Source organism: Crocodylus siamensis, chromosome 2 (assembly GCF_052110815.1).
Source record: "Crocodylus siamensis isolate JL-2025a chromosome 2, ASM5211081v1, whole genome shotgun sequence".
NCBI lineage: Eukaryota > Metazoa > Chordata > Crocodylia > Crocodylidae > Crocodylus > Crocodylus siamensis.
The window spans coordinates 227,146,063-227,162,450 of NC_143396.1; the positions used below are offsets into that span (position 1 = coordinate 227,146,063).

Consider the following 16,388-nt stretch of genomic DNA (forward strand, 5'->3'; position numbering starts at 1 on the left):
CATTTTCCAGTTGGGGGGGCAATAGGAAACTCTTCTTTAGCCTCCAAGGGAGCCTATCTGTGAACCTCAAAAACAGGCTCACCCAATCAGCTACTGCTGCCACAACAACAGCTGAGTGAGCTGCCTGCAACCTACCTGTGGTAACAGCTTATCAGGTGATCTTGGCCACTCAGATCTTGGCCCCTGCAACCCAATCAGCTTTTTGGTGAAGGAAGGTAGCAGTGGCACTGTAGCAAGCAGAGCTGTAGGTCTGCTTCCCATGGCTGTCAGGGAGCCAGCCACTATCCTTCCTTCCCCCTTGGAGGAGAGAGGAAGAGGAAAGGTGTCTGGGATGTTGAGAAGCCCCCTGTAGTACTACATAAAACTGCATATGGTACATGTAGCACTACAAAAGTTTCTTGTTTGAAACAGCAACTTTTTTTGTGGAAATTTGCTGTTCTTTGCAACCTTTGCAGTGCTGCAGACAGCCTGAAAATATGGACCATTTGCTTTTTGTAACACTATCAGGAAATCAGTAACGGTACAAAAGTCATGCATCTCCAAAGCCTGCATGAATTATATAATAGCATTTCAATAATAGCAATGTATTTAAGGAAATCACTTTGGTTAGGGCGTGGAAGATGTACTGGACCTTTCCTAACCCTAGGGCTGGCACGTTCCATACTTTAGCCTCTGGTGCATTGGTCTGAGAAGTCCACTGTGTTTCTAACTGTGGAAGATATGGTGGAGGCAGATAAGGCAGGTATATACAATTAGGTTTGTCATCAGCTGCTGCATCTGGGCTTTGCACTGATCTAATTTTTCTTAGGTAGCAGATGTTTGAGAGAACTGAACCATTCCCCTATCAGCTGGATTCTTCATTCCCTCCTTTTACTAAGCTTCTGTTCCTTCTCAACCTTTCATTCTGCTAGATGACTGGAAATCGTCACACACTTCCTCTGCTTTCCTCTCTCGCTCTGTCAACAATTATTGTTTATAGCAAAGACATTTTAGAAGAGTAAGGCCAACTTCACCTCTGCTGTTAATATTCTTTAGAGCAACTAGAGTGAAGATGAATGAATTCATGCTTTTATCAGTCTACCAATCTGTAAATCTAAGTAATAGAAACTATTAATCTTCAACTGTTCCTAAGCGTGTTGTCCATGTGTATACACACATACAGGTGTTGGTCTCTTCCTTCTATAGGTAGATTTCTGGAACAACAAAGTAAAATCCCAAGTGTTTGGTCAATCTTACTCCCACAACAAAAGTAAAACTGACCCCTGATCCTTTTAAAGTTCATTTTCCTTCAGCAAAGGGATTGTTGCACTCCTCAAAGAATATTACCAATGGCAGTTAAGGAAGAGCACTTGTTTAAAGTGTGGATTCAGAATGGTGTTCTCTCTCTCTGCTGAGTGTTGTTATAGGGGCATAAATATAGTAAGTTTGTTAGCAGCAAACAAAGATACAGTGCACACTATAAAAGCAAATACAGATTTCCTGCTGTTTCTTTATGTACTTTCCTATCTTAACTTTTTAGCCTTGTCTTTAAAGGAACTGCAACTTTCCTTCTCATGTCAGCTTCAACTAAAGTTCTTCATAAGGCTGACATAACTTTTCTAATGGGCAGTGCTCATTTTATCCTATCAGAAGTATTCAGTTCAAAGGCAGTTCAGTGAACAACTGGGACTCTTGTTCCCTATTTAAAACTGAAACGCTAATAAACAAAGATTAGAGTACATCTTGTAGACGAATTCACGCCAGACTTAGAACACCCACTATTTTTATGTCTACTAAAATAAAGCCTTATTTTGGGAATTTTTTTTTTCATACCAACATGTCTGTTTTATTAGGGTGGGTACAAATGCCATGTCTTACAGCAAGATGTTTGTTGATTTGGGTCACTAAATAAAATAAGGGAAATGTGTTTTGTAAAAGTTAGGATTATTGTGTTTTCTATAGTGAAAGTAAAATCATGCTTGCATGATTTCTTGCTGCATAAATAATTGCACAAATGAGCTTTTAAACTCCATTACAGGTGTAAATTAAGCTCAGTTTGGTAATAACCTTTAATTTCTAAACTTTTTCTGTTAGTATATGAAGTAGTTTGATTGTCCTTTTTCTACTTTTTTTAATGAATTAGAGCCTCTGGTGAACTTTCAAACAATGATGTGACTGGGATCAGAGCAATTTCATGATGCATCCTAAACATCAGGCTTCCTGCCATGCCAGACATCTGTGGCAGGAGATGTAGTGTTTGAGATAGGGCATACCATTCCTCGAATTCCAATAGTGCCACTGCTGAACTCCAATCCCAGTAGCACCTAGCCTGATCCTGCAGATTTGGGTTGGGAGTGGCTCAGTCCCAGACCTAGAACTACCCTTGGCTCTCCCTGAAGGTTCCAGACCTGGGGCTTTCAGGGCCATGTCAAGCAATCAGCTGATTATTGGCCCAGCCTCTATAGTCCCCTTAGAAGTTGGGGACTGATTTGTCAGCCTAGCTCTGGGACAACTCAGATGCACACACAGTTTTTAGATGTTCCAGGATACTGGAACCCTGGGATCAGGGACCCTCTCTGCTACCCCAGGGCTCTGAAGCCCCCAGAACATCTAAAAAGCATGGTTTCAGCTCAGCTGCCTGCATTTTTAACCCACCATTTTTAAGTGCCCTGTCTTGCAGGGGCTGTAGGACAAGGCAGAAAAGGCTGCCGGGCTCAGGAGTTGCCAGGTTTGCAACAATCTGAGCCAGTCAGGTCCCTGGCCAGGGAACATTGCAACCCCCTCTCCCAGTAGCTAATTTTCAGGACTGGGACCAGGGTTAAACCTATGAATGTAGAATTTTTCCTCTGTTTAATTTTGTATACTGCTAATATTGGATCAGCTGTATCTTTCTCATTCTATTACACATGGTTCACTAAAGCCTAAGTTAGGTTGCTATGATGAGAATACTTGCAAGCTGACTCATCTAGTTTTCAAAATACTTATTTGCAGACTTGAAGAAAGAATGTATAATTGAGAGCTATGATTGTTTAAACAAAGAAATAAAAGAGAAATAGAATCCTCTTATACTTAACTATTATAAATGTATAGATTCATAGATGTAGGGTCGGAAGGGACCTAAGTAGATCATCGAGTCTGACCCCCTGCCCTGGGCAGGAGAGAATACCGTGATCATATGACCCCAGCTAAGTAATTGTCAAGCCTCCTCTTAAAGATCCCCAGCATAGGAGCCAGCACCACTTCCCTTGAAAGTTCTAGATCCTAGCTACCCTGACTGTGAAGTAATGCCTTCTAATGTCCAGCCTGAGCCTACTCTCAAACAGCTTATGGCTGTTATTCCTTGTTGCTCCGGGAGGTGCTTGGGTGAACCGTTCCCCGCTGGTCCCCCCTGGTTTGTAGACAACCACCAGGTCCCCTCTCAGCTTTCTCTTGTGGAGGCTGAACAGGTTCAGGTTCCATAGCCTCTCCTCACAGGGTCTGCCCTGTTGTCCCCGGATAATGCGAGTGGCCCTCCTCTGGACCCTCTTGATGCTGGCCACATCTCTTCTAAAGTGTGGCGCCCAGAACTGGATGCAGTACTCCAACTGTGGCCTGACCAATGTTGCATAGAGGGGGAGGATCACCTCCTTTGCCTTACTTTTGATGCATCTGTGGATGCATGACAAGGTGCGTTGGCCTTACTGACCACGTCCTCACATGGGCGGCCCATGTTCATCTTGGAATCGATAATGACTCCAAGATCTCTTTCTGCCACTGTGCTTTTGAGAAGGGAGTTCCCCAGCCTATAGGTATGCTGCTGGTTCTTCCTGCCCAAGTTGCAGCACCCTGCACTTGTCAGTATTGAATCCCATCCTATTCTCATTCGCCAACCCCTGTAACCTGTCCAGGTCTAGCTGCATCTTCTCCCTCCTTTCTAGTGTGCCCACCTTGCTCCAAATCTTGGTGTCGTCAGTGAATTTGAACAGGGTGCTTTTCATCCCCTCGTCCAAGTAGCTAATAAAAAACTTGAACAGCATGGGCCCAAGGACTGAGCCCTGGGGGATTCCACTGCCCACATCCCTCCAGGCTGAATATGACCCATCCACCACTGCTCTGGGTACAGCCTCTCAGCCAGTTTGTGACCCCTCTGATGGCATAGGCATCAATGCCACAGTCACCTAGCCTTTTAATGAGAATGGGGTTGGGGACAGCGTCAAAGGCCTTTCTGAAGTCCAGAAAGACTACGTTGACCACGACACCTACATCCAAGGATTTTGTGACCTGATCGTAGAAGACCACCAGGTTGGTCTGACAGAATCTGCCCCTAATGAAACCATGCTGGTTGCCCCTGAGCATCGACCCCCCTCTACCTCCCCCCCCCCCGCTGATTCTTTCCATGTGTGCTCCTGGATAATCTTCTCAAAGAGCTTCCCCATGATCAAAGTAAGACTAACGGGCCTGTAGTTGCCCAGGTCCTCCCTTTTTTGAAAATAGGGACCACATTGGCCTTCTTCCAGTTGTGTGGCACCTGGCCAGAGCACCATGAGTGATCGTAAAGCCATGCCAGGGGGGCCTCTCAATAACCCCTGCCAAGTCACTCAGCACCCTGGGGTGCAAAGCATCTGGACCTGCCGAACACATCCGGCCCCTCCAGAAGTTCGCTAACTCAGCCCACCCTGACCCTAGGCTTGGCGGAGTCTCTCCTGAGTCTGTCCTGAATCTTGGTGGAGGAGTCCCAGTCCCTGCACAAAAAAATGGAGGCAAAGAAATTGTTAAAAAGGTCTGCCTTTTCCTCTGGTGCAACCACCAGATTGCCAAGCGTATCCCACAGGGGCCCCACGTTACCTGGAGCTTTCTTCATACTCCCTATGTATTTAAAAAAGGACTTTTTGTTATCCTTGATGCTAGCCCTAGTTCCGTATCTGCCTTAGCTTTCCTAACAGCCCCCCTACAAACCTGAGCTTATAAAAACTGCAATAAAAAGAATAATCAAATAATGGTACAGTAAAGATAATGAATATATTTATTTATTGCCATCCATTTGAAGCAAGAGTATATTTCTTTAGACATAGCAATAACAAACTTAAAATCAAATTATATTTGATAATCCCCTACCTTGGGGGTCTTTAAGAGAAGGCTAGATAGGCATCTGGCTGTGGTCATCTGACCCCAGCACTTTCATGTCTAGACATGTAAATCTGACCATATTGTTGCGATTTGATTGTCTGATGCATCGAGCATTTATTATGTAGCAGAGCCCAGTGGATGCCACATTTGTGCCATGCTGCATATACAGTGGGAGAAAATACAATTTGGAGGACAACTGGTAAAATAAAAGGCTAACTTGGGAGTATTTTTTAAATTTTTTCCCCTTATACAAGCTTTTCCTTATGACCTCAGGAACCTTGCCACATAGCATTTTGATCTTTCTTGACTACATGGAGCTGCATGCCCGAGGTGCATCAGTTCCTACTAGCCCACCATTAATCTCCAGGAAATTCTCTCTGTCACTGTTGTGTAAATTCAGATTTGTTCTGAAGTGAAGAATTTGAGGGAAGTGGGAATTTGGGGGCGGGGGGCGAAAAGAGAGAGAGAGAGACTTTGTTTTCAGTCCTGCACTGCGCTCATAACAAAAATTGAAGCTGTTGTAAATTGTTTTCTCTTCTTAATATCCAGTTTTCATTTATAATCTGATATATGCTTTGGGAGCTTGTCAGTCATTTTTATTTCTTTTTTAACCCCCACCCCATTTCTTAATAAAGAACTTAACACACACACACACACACACACACACACACACACACACACACACACACACACACACACACACACACACACACACACACAGTTTATTTAGGTCAACTTTCCTTCAGATATTTATTCTGGCACATCTAATGAATTTCATTTCCTTTTAGTCTCATAGTTAGAATTCTGTGAGTCTCATGAGCAGATGAAAAGCCTATTTTGGTAAACTTCTTGTACTTCCTATCTCACTGGGAATCTCTCTTTGAATATTTCATCTTTCAAATTTATCTCAGTTCTGACTTTTTATTACTTAAGATATGTTGTTCTGCCCACAGATGATGCTCTTTATTACTTAAGGTATGTTGTTCTCCTGTGGTACCCGAATCCATTTTAATTTGGATTTTGCTACATGGTTTTACACAAAACAAATGTGAACTTCTATTTATCTCTCCCAACTGTTTGTTTCCCACAAAATATAAACATGCGGAGATGATTAGAGAATGTTTTAACGTCATGGCTGCAGTTAACTATCATCACAAATAATGTGTGCACATCTATATCTACATCTGAACATGAAGTGTTGCCTTGCAAGAATTATTGTCAGTTATTATGCAGTAGGCCTGTGCAAATACGGAAGTATTCGATCCAGATTCGGATTCAGCCGATTTGGAGGACAGTGATTCTATCTGAAGATCGGATCGCTATCTTGAATTGATTCAGCCAAATTGGGTTCAGAAGATTTGGTGCTGATTTGGAGAGATTCAATTATTCGAATTCCCCGGGAAGAGGCAGGCACAACCAGGTGGCTGCAGGTTCTCCCATAGCTCCTCCAGCTGTGCCTGCCTCTCCCCAGGTGGGGGGAGCCATGGGAGAAAACCCCATGGCTATCCTGCCTGGCCCCATCCCCCACCTGGCTCCAGCCTAGTCCCGGCACATAAAAAAAGAAGTCCTGCACCAACCGGCTTCAGCAGCAGTGGTTGGGGCCTCTGGCTGCCCATGACAGAGCCCTCCAGAGCAGTGGGGTGGGGGGCAGTGGGGATTGCTTCCCCACCTGGCACTTGTATGGCAGCTGTTGCATTGTACAGATGCAGTGTGGCTCGGCAGGGTACCCTGTGCTGTCTGGGAGCTGGGGCCAATGGGGCTGAGCAGTGCCGGGCACTGGCTGATATGTGGAGCTGTCCCAACTCCCAGCCAGAGTGCGGTGCCCTGCTGAGCCGATCTGCACCTGCACCAAGGGGCAGCTGCTGACCAGGTGCCAGATGGGGGGGGCAATCCCCTCTGTCCTGTGCTGTACCAATGAGGTTCCTACGAGCCTTCAGAGGCTCCAATCCCTGCTGCCACAGGCTGGTGAGTGCGGGGCTTTTTTTTTTAAAGTGCCGGGAGGCTGGGCTGGGCGGGGGACGGGGCTGGGTAGGGCAGCCATGGGGGCTTCTCAGGTTGTGCTTGCCTCTGCCCTGGTAGGGGGAGCCACGGGTCCTATGCCCTGCTGCCACTTGCCCAGCCGGCATGGGGAGTGGAGCATAATACAGCACAGCTCACTCCAGGCAGCAGCAACAACTCCTGCTCCCAGCCGCACCCACATCAGCACAGGGACTGGGGGCTCTGCCCTGCCTCTGCTTGCCAGCTGGTGTGACGGGTGTGGGATGCAGGCAGCAGTGCTGGGAGTGGGGACTATACCCAGCTGCCACTTGCCTGTTTCCTCCTGGAGCAAGCTATGCCTGCATCCTCCCGCCCCAGCTAGGCAAGTGGCAACAGGGTGGCGCTCCTGCTCCTACCACTGCCACACCCGCATCAGTGCTGGGAGCAGGGGCTCTGTCCTGCTGCTGCTTGCAAGCTGGCATGCGGGGTACAGGATGTGGGCGTGGCAGCACTGGAAGCAGAGCCGGCTGCTGCTTGCTCCTTTCTGCCTGAAGTAAGCCATGCCTCTTCCCCCCGCCCCAGCTGGGCAAGTGGCAGCAGGGCAGAGCCCCCACTCCCAGTGCTGCCATACCTGCGTTCCATGCCCCCTGCCCCCTCTCCTGGAGTAACATAGCCTCCCACCCCAACTGGGCAGTTTGTCCCAGCCCTAATCCCTTCCTTCCCCCTCCCCCAACCCCAGCAGACTTACCAGCTGGAGGCAGTTATCAGCTGCCTGTTTAGTCTATGTCCAAATCTCCGAAGTGGCCTAACTTTTTCTGAAGTTTTTTCAGATTCGATTTGGATGTTTCAATTCAATTTGGAGCTTTTAATTGGTCTCCCAATTCAATTCGGATTCAGAGATTTGGTCCCCGAATCAGATCGAATCACCTCCGAATCGAATCGGCTACCAACGCTTCATGCAGCTCTATTATGCAGGATATACTAATAGATCAACTGAGATATTGAGAAGCTGGCTTTCCCAATGTTACAGCAAGTCAGAGTCAAAGGCAGAAATAAAACTCAGGAGTCCTGACTTCAGTTGTGTACTCTTCCCACTCCCTTCCTAAATATGACAACATAATATTGTTTTTCTGTTTTCTAGCTTATGACCTTAAGAGGCTCTGTACTGGAAGATGCTATCCCTTCAACTGCAAAGCACTGCACAGCCAGGGGACTCCCCCTAAAAGAAGTGCTTGAGTATGTGGTTCCTGAGCTGAATATCCATTGTCTCAGGTTGGCGTTCAACACTCCAAAAGTCACAGAGCAGCTTATGAAATTGGACGAACAAGGGGTAAGTCCTAAGATACAGAATAGGACACTGTAAAGTGTGACATTAAATTACCAGACCTGTACTTGGACTGCCAAATGTCTTATTAGGTCTTCTCTGAGTCTGTCTTGCACTTTTAATAGGAGTGCTCTTAAACGTTAGCCTCTATATGCGGAGCAAATTTGAAATGGCTGTCTTTTTTTTCTCTGCTCTTCCAGGTTGTTTGTTTTGGTTAAAATGAAGCTCACTACACTGGCTAGTTTAAATATTTGACATTCTGAGGGAAACGTTCTGATCTTGCTTGCAATTTTTTTAGACCCTACTCATGTGAAATCTTAATTCAGACTAATTTTCCTACCAGTAGGGGCTTCCTTTAATCACTGTATTGATAATAATTAAGCCCGTGTGTAGCTCTGTGATATAAGAAGCATGCATGTGTTCTCACTTTGTAATGCACAGCCCTTTGCCCACTGCGGAAGAAACATTGGCGATTAAACCTTACAAATGCATTTGTAGGCCAGTTGTTCCACATAATTGCTGTGGAACAAATTAAATTAAAGATGCCAGCCATCAGTGTTTTTTTAAATACTTATTTCACTACTGTAGTACCAAAAGAGCAGTAGCACTCTGCACTGAAAAGAGAAATCTCCCAAGTTATTGAATGTTCAGTTGTAATGTACTGCTTTTACTCAGTAAAAGGTATAATAAATGTATGTGTGAGATTTTTGTGAGGTTTGTTCCTAGAACAAAATGTATGGTGATGTTCTTAAAAACACCCACATTGTCCTTAAAAAGTGATTTGAGTGTTCTTGCTTCCAGGTGTCGGTGTAACTTCAGGAAATAGAGCTTAAGAGTCTTAAGGTCTTTGGGGATATTTACCTGTAGTTATCCAAGTTTAGAGACAGCACAAGAGACATCATCAGTAAAGCTAATTTAATGCCTAGCAGATTTGATTATGACACTTCACTGTTCCGTTTCAAATGCTGAATGCATCTATTGCAACTTCCACTGTGTGCCTATGTACAGCACTCCCTAGACAGAAAATAACACCCATGTCTTTATTTCTTGCCTGTCTGTCTAAGCATATCTAATGCATCTAATACCGAAGAGATGTCACAAAACATAAAAAGATCACATCATTATCTGCCTAAGAAGGCATAAAAGCTATGTCACCTTCTGTTTTATAGCTTATCCCAAACAGGCATAATTATCAGTGGCTACCTTCAGAAGAAATATTGCTAACCTCTTTATGGTACCAGTGGGAGAGGATGTCTGTGTATTCCAAACAGGAACAAGATTAGCTTATTATGCTTCCTAGTGGGAGGGAGTTCCACATTCAAGGCTCTTTCACTGGTATGCCCAATATCCCACAGAGACGTATCAACCTAGAATTCTTTAGCTTCATTATTAACATTGCAGTTGCAATGGTGGGATGTCGCCTGAGAAACTGTATGAGAAGGGAGGCTTACAGTCATCCACCAAGATATTTAAAGATTAGGACTTGCAGTTTGAATTGAATCTAGCCAAGAATGTGTGAAGTGCCTGGGCCAAGGCATGGTAGGACAGTTGTGGGCTCCCTGGGATTTTCTTTGTTCTAAGTGTAGCCTGGAAATGGGGTTTATAATTGAAGCTAGGCCTGTACCAGAATGAAGTGGAGCACATCTCAGCTAACCTGAGATGAAAGAAAGTTTTTTTTTCAGGTATTCATGCCATTTAAATTCAAAATAATGACAAATTCAGTAGGGCCTTGATGTTGCCAACTTAGCTTTTAGAGGTTTGGATGCTCTCATGAAATCATGGCTTCTCCACTGCCTCATCAGAGTATGTTCTGCTTATTAATAATTACCTCTCCTTTTTTTTGTCTTAACCTAAATTCACTCTGTTCTTAATCTGGAAATGAGTTTCTGTCAGGTCTTCTGTTTGTGATACTCCTCAGTCTCCTCCTGTTTTTTCCACTCAGAATTTTATTTCACTGCTAGAGAAGATTGGTTTAAACCCAATAGGATTCCACAAATGAGCTTTCAGAGGTGCTGAAACAGCTACCAGTAATACGGCCTGAATCTGAGAAAGAAACTGACTGGAAGATTTTCAGTGAAATAATCTTCTTTCTGAAAATGCATTTTAATTAACTGATATTTTTTCTGAAATTATATCTATTTCAATGAAATTTCCCATAGGACTAAATAATCAGCACAGTGTTTTGTTTCATTAAATTGCATTTTGAAAAACTTCATTTTTTTCAAACAGATATCTTCATTTTAAAATTTACTCCCTGGGTTTTTCATTTTACATATTCTTTTACATTATTGTGTGTCTTATGACGTATCACTGGTGATAGTGAATATTATGATGGTTGACATCTATTTTATAAATTTTTAAATAATTAAGGGCAGCTGCTCCTTCATTCTGATTGAAACATCTCATTTTCTACATCAGGGCTATCCAGCTGGTGGCCCACAGGCCATGAGCAGCCCTGGAAAGGTTAACTTGCAGCTTTTGGGTCCCTATTTAGGGTGCTGCTTGCCCCACTGTTCTGGCCATTGCTTCTACCAGAGTCTCCAGACTCCCCCTCTCTTCTCTAGTTTCTGCTGCCTACCCCCACCCCTGGGGGTGAGGCTGATGGAGCCACAGCTTGATAACTCAGGGGAACCTGTGCAGTGGGAGGGGGGGGCATGCACATTTCAATGTAGCCTCCACAGATTGTAGACTGGGAAGTGTGTGGCCTCCAGCCACTCAAAAGTTGACAGCTGTGTTCTAGATAAGTGTCTTCTGTGTGTGTTTTTTCCTTTAATGAATTACCATGGTATTCAAATGGGCATGACCTTAATCTAGAAAACGAGGTTAGGTGTTTCATGGAGTCAAAGAAATTAAGTTCAGAGGGGACTATTGAGTGATCTGAACTGGGCACCTGTGTGTCACAGACTGTGAAGTTTTACCCTATTACCTCAGTATTGAACCTGAAACATGACACTTGCCTGGATCTAAGGACATCAAGAAATAGAGAATCCACTACTTCTCTTGGTTGTTCATTAAAATGATTAATCACCTTTGTTATCATAGTGCCATATTTCTTATTTGAATTTGTCTAGATTCAGCATGCAGCCATTTGTTCTTGTTATACCCTTTCTCTGCCAGATTAAAGCCTTTTAGTACTTATTATTCTCCCTGTGAAGATACTTATCAAGTAATCAAATCACCTGCCAATCTTGGTTTTATAAATTAAACTGAGCGCAGTCTTTCACTGTAAGGCATTTTTTTTCAAGCCGCATCCTATTTTGTTGCTCTGTTCTGCATATTCTCCAAAATTAGCATCCATTTAAAAGGGAGAAAACATGCAATTTTAATGTATTGATTTCATGAGTTCTGTACAACAAAGTTTCAGTCACTTACCATCCTTCTCACTATTCCTCTTTTTAAGGACTGTATTTCTTGCCACAATATCACAATGACAATCTATGTTGAATTTGTGATCCCTGCTTATGAAGAATTATAGATGACACTGTCTTCCTTGTTACTTACCATTCCACCAGTCTTTGGATCATCTGCAAATTCTGTCAGTCCTGATTTTTTTTTTTTTTAATTTATATTGAAATCAGTTATGTAAAGATTGACTTTCTTCAGCACTAGTGCCAAGAACTCCCTGCCTCACCTCACCTTGATAATGTTTCTCTGATTGATTAAATACCTTGAGATCTGTCAGATAGCCAGTTCTTAATCCATTTAAGATTTTTGTTGGTGATATACTGTAAGGCCGTTTTTTAAAATCAAAATGTTTGTCAGTATTAAGTTAAAATATATTGCATCTTTGGAGTTACCTTTATCAACCAAACTTATAATTTTGTCAAAATAATTAAATCAGGTTTGTTTGTCAGGACCCATTTTCAGTAAAGCCATGTTGTCTGGCATTAATTATATTGCTGTCCTTTATTACATTTTAGTTGATTCCTGTATCAGCTTTTCCATTATCCTATTTGGGATGCATGATAAAGTAACTTTTCTGCAATTACCTAGATATTGCATGCCCTTTTAGAATATCAGTATTATATTTAACACTCTTCCAAGCTCAGTGGATTTCCCTGGTGTCCCATGGTTTACTAAAAATTAACATCAGACACTTACATCTCCTCAAAGAACTCTGGAGTATGTTATCTTATCTTAACTCGCTCATTTAAAAAGATTTATACTTAGTAGATGTCACCATTCTCTTTTCTTACTTTTGGATGGGAAAGTATTTCCATGATCCTGGTTTTTTTCCATATATAGAACAGAAATGTTTATTGAATGCTTCTGTCTTTTCTGCATCATCATTAATAATTTTAACATCTCTGCATGGTAGTCGGGTCTATGCCATTGTAGGATTTCTTTTGTTTCTAGTGTACTTGATACCTTATTGTCCTTAGCCTTACCAACCAGGGAGCCTTTTTTATGCTTTTAGCTTCCATTATCAATTTTCTATATTTCCTAGCTGCTAATTTATGTTGATAATAATCAGTTTCCTCTTAGCTTGTTATATATAGTTTTTATTTCTAATGGCTACCTTCCCTTTTGTTTGATCAGGCTGAGCTTTTGGCCAAGGTAGTACTTTCTTGTTTGTAGAATCATGACTTTTTTGATCACCTAAATAATACATAATTAGTAATAAGTAGAAGCTGCCCTTCGTTATTTTAAAAATAAAATATGAATCTATAGAATATTTTGATTCATATGATATGACATGTTACAATAAGTATGATACTATTGATCTTCATAATGCATCTGACAACATGGCTTGAGTGGTACCACAGATGTTTGGAAATAATATAAAAATAGTAGCAATTTAACAATGAAATGAAGTAAATTTCCAAGATAAAATTTATTTTTCCCCCAAATTGAATCATCTTTAATTATTTTCTTAGCATTCCTGTGATCTAGGAATTTGTTGACAATTTTTTCTCATCAAATCAGATGTCATTATAAATATTGTACCAAAACATTAAACAATTCATTCTGATATTGTTTTGTTTAAAAAGTGGACTTGGGGTCCCATCTAATTTTATATAATATATGAGAATAATGAAAAGAGAAAAAAATAAGATCCCATTAAGTTTGTAGAACAGTATAATTTTAAAAAATAGGGTTTGGGGTTTTTTGTTTGTTTTAATTGCAAAAATCCTTTTTGAAATAGTACGAGGCAGTAGAGATGTGGAATTGGTTAGGCATTAAAACAGATTGTGGAACAGATTATTTAATTTTCGTACAAAAAATGAGTTATCATGACTTCTTGTGCCACTGCAGAATAGGATTTGGTATTGTGTTGTTAATTTGTGTATATTGAAGAGTTATATAGGTGCGTAGATTAAAATATTACCTTTTCATGGCTAGGGGAACACACGCACATGCAATAAAATCACTTTACATATCAAATATAACTAGATGTGGCAGAGAATATTTCTCTCCTTTCTTAGGAAAGACCTAAAACTAAAGTAAGACAGAATAATGTTCTGAAGACTAAATGATATTGAAGTATTTTTATATTGATAAGAACTCTTATTTTATTTTTTAGATTTATGTTGGGAAGTAATACTTAAAAAGCTGTCTGTAAAGTCTGGGGGTAGGGACTGATATTCAAAAAGCCTGAGCCTGAATTGATTCAGTCTTTGCAGGTTAGTCTAACCTGGCTAAAATCAGTTTTGTAACCAGACGGACATCCAGGAAATGCAAGCACATGCTTGCAGTGGCTCAGGTTAGAAACCAGGGAGCGGAAGAGCAGCCCTCCCTTCCCTTTGACAAGGCTGAGCTGAGGGGGGCATGGCCTGGCCCCTGCAGGATGCTCTGATTTTTTTTTTTTTTTTTTTTCCTGCCACCCCCCTCTCCTAAGCAGCCCAGCAGGGAATGTTTATCTCCTAACTCAGTGTTTATTGACCCATTTAAAAAAACAAAGCCTCTCTCCATTAACTAGTGGAGCTCTTAAACAGCTCTTCCAAGGAAGGGCATGAAGCTACCTGTTGATTAGCTCCAAAAAGTCTGTTGCCTGTCATCTGCCACATCATGGACTGTAGCCAGTATGTGGTCTGCTAGATAATGCTGAAGTGTCTGCGTAAGGCAGAGGGGAGGGAGGAATAATCCCTGCATAGCAAGGAGAAGCCAAGCAGATGCTCTGTGACTGCAAGTCTCTGCCAGAGCTCTGGCCAGGGAGCAGAGAGGAGGGGCCAGCTCTGCTGTATAGCAGATCACCCCGCCCAGACCAGAGAACATACTGGGATGCTGGGGGACTCTGATTTAACTTAAACCAGGAAGGGGTCTAGGACAGATATTGCATAAACTGGTTTGAGCCAAATCATTTAAGTCTGATACTACATTCAAACAGATTTATCTCAAACTGGTTCCAGCCATTTTCAAACCAGTTAATGTGTGCTAAACTTCTGTTCTGTTACAGGTTTAAACCAGTTTCTGATCACTTAAACTGGTTTAGGTGTAATGTCTGTCCTTAACCTCCCTGTCAAATAATAATGGCAAAGCACAACTATCAGCCTTGAACGTGTCTTTTGAAAAATATGCCTGTTACATTAAATCTATTTCACTGGGAGAGTAGGGCAGTGAAAATGGTAAGTAGCATTTGTGGGTCCGTAAATGGGTTAAGATACACACATGCTTTAAGGAGGGGAAAATTTGAGGACTGTTTGAGGAGGAATAGTAGAAAAGAAAACTGAAAACCATGTTCCATATATGCTATGCTGCTCTGTAAAATAGCTCCAATATTACTGGCCATCAGAAAAGAGCCTTCTCTCCCTTTGTTCTCCCTTCTCTTCCTTCTCTCCCTGTCTTCCTTACCTCTGCCAAAGAGATTCCTCAGGGAGAGGCAGAGTACTAGAAGAGGGAGGTGGAAGCCTAACGATTTTTACTTGTATGTTTTAAGAAGTCATTTTGTTCAACATTTATTGAACAAAAGTTTAGGATAGGTTCACCTCTCCTTCACTTCTGACCGGCTGGTTTGGAAGATAACTTTTCTTCCTCTAATGTTAGGGCTATGCAGGCTAAACTTTTAAAACTTTTGCATGCAGTTAAAGTATATGCACCCATTTTTATCAATTTGTTGTGAGGAAATTTGAGTGAATCTCTCTAAAATAGAACATCAAGGGACTGGTAATTCTGCTCAAACTAAAATCAAGAATGATATATTATTAATTGACTATGGCTCTTGCATTATGATTAATTAGAATAACTTAATGTTATAAATCTACCATAATGTAAATATTTAATAAGTACTGAGGGTAGAACTGTTCTGTGTCCATTTTCATGCGACTCATGTACCACTCAGAGGTACACGTAAAAGGGTTTGTCTGCCCTTACCTTGGGTGACCCTACTGAATTGTGATTTTTGACATTTGACTTTGATGTGGCTAGGAATTCATCTTTGAATTCAAAGTATTATGCACAAATAAACTAATCTTCAAAATGACCTTAGAAGATAAATTAGTAACATCATACCTCAGTGGGATATGTTGAAGAAGCAAGAGTAATGTGATTTGATCAGATTCACAGGAGAAGATAGTTGCTACACCCAGATTAGATGCTTACATTTTAGGTCTGGATTTCTCGTACACTTTAGAATTTGCTGTCTGAAAGGTAAGAAGAAGATTGAAGATTCATTTTAGCCTTGATGTTGTGAGACTGAGCAAGCAGGGGAGGTAACAGGAGTCACATTCACCATGAATTTCTGTTTCAGTTGTGAGCTTTTTAAGTTAGCTATTCATAACACTATCACTATTGGCATGCAGCTATATTTAGAATCTTACACATTCAGTGCACAGATGGTGGTTCTGAATTCAGCTTTTACAGTTTTTGGTGAATGGGAGTTTAGGTACATTATGATAATTCAGAACAATTTGCACATGCTCAATAGCTATTGTAGAACAATGAATGTCTTGGCTGTTTCTAATTCGTTTATCGAAAATATTTTATTACCGTGCTTAATAGTTTACATTATTGGTTGTCTCTATAGATTCGCATTTAAAAATCAAATATGGGTAAAGCTGTATAA

At 41.7% G+C, this 16,388-nt stretch overlaps 1 protein-coding gene across 7 annotated transcripts in view; it reads left to right on the forward strand.

The window, feature by feature from the left end:
- The window catches only part of SIPA1L1 (signal induced proliferation associated 1 like 1), a 431,752-nt gene that overhangs the window by 308,017 nt on the left and 107,347 nt on the right, over nt 1–16,388 (forward strand). For all 7 annotated transcript variants that reach the window (XM_090033264.1, XM_090033262.1, XM_090033261.1 and 4 more), the window contains one exon: nt 8,204–8,392. In XM_090033264.1, coding sequence (XP_089889390.1) covers nt 8,204–8,392 — 189 coding nt within the window. The remainder of the gene's footprint in view (nt 1–8,203; nt 8,393–16,388) is intronic.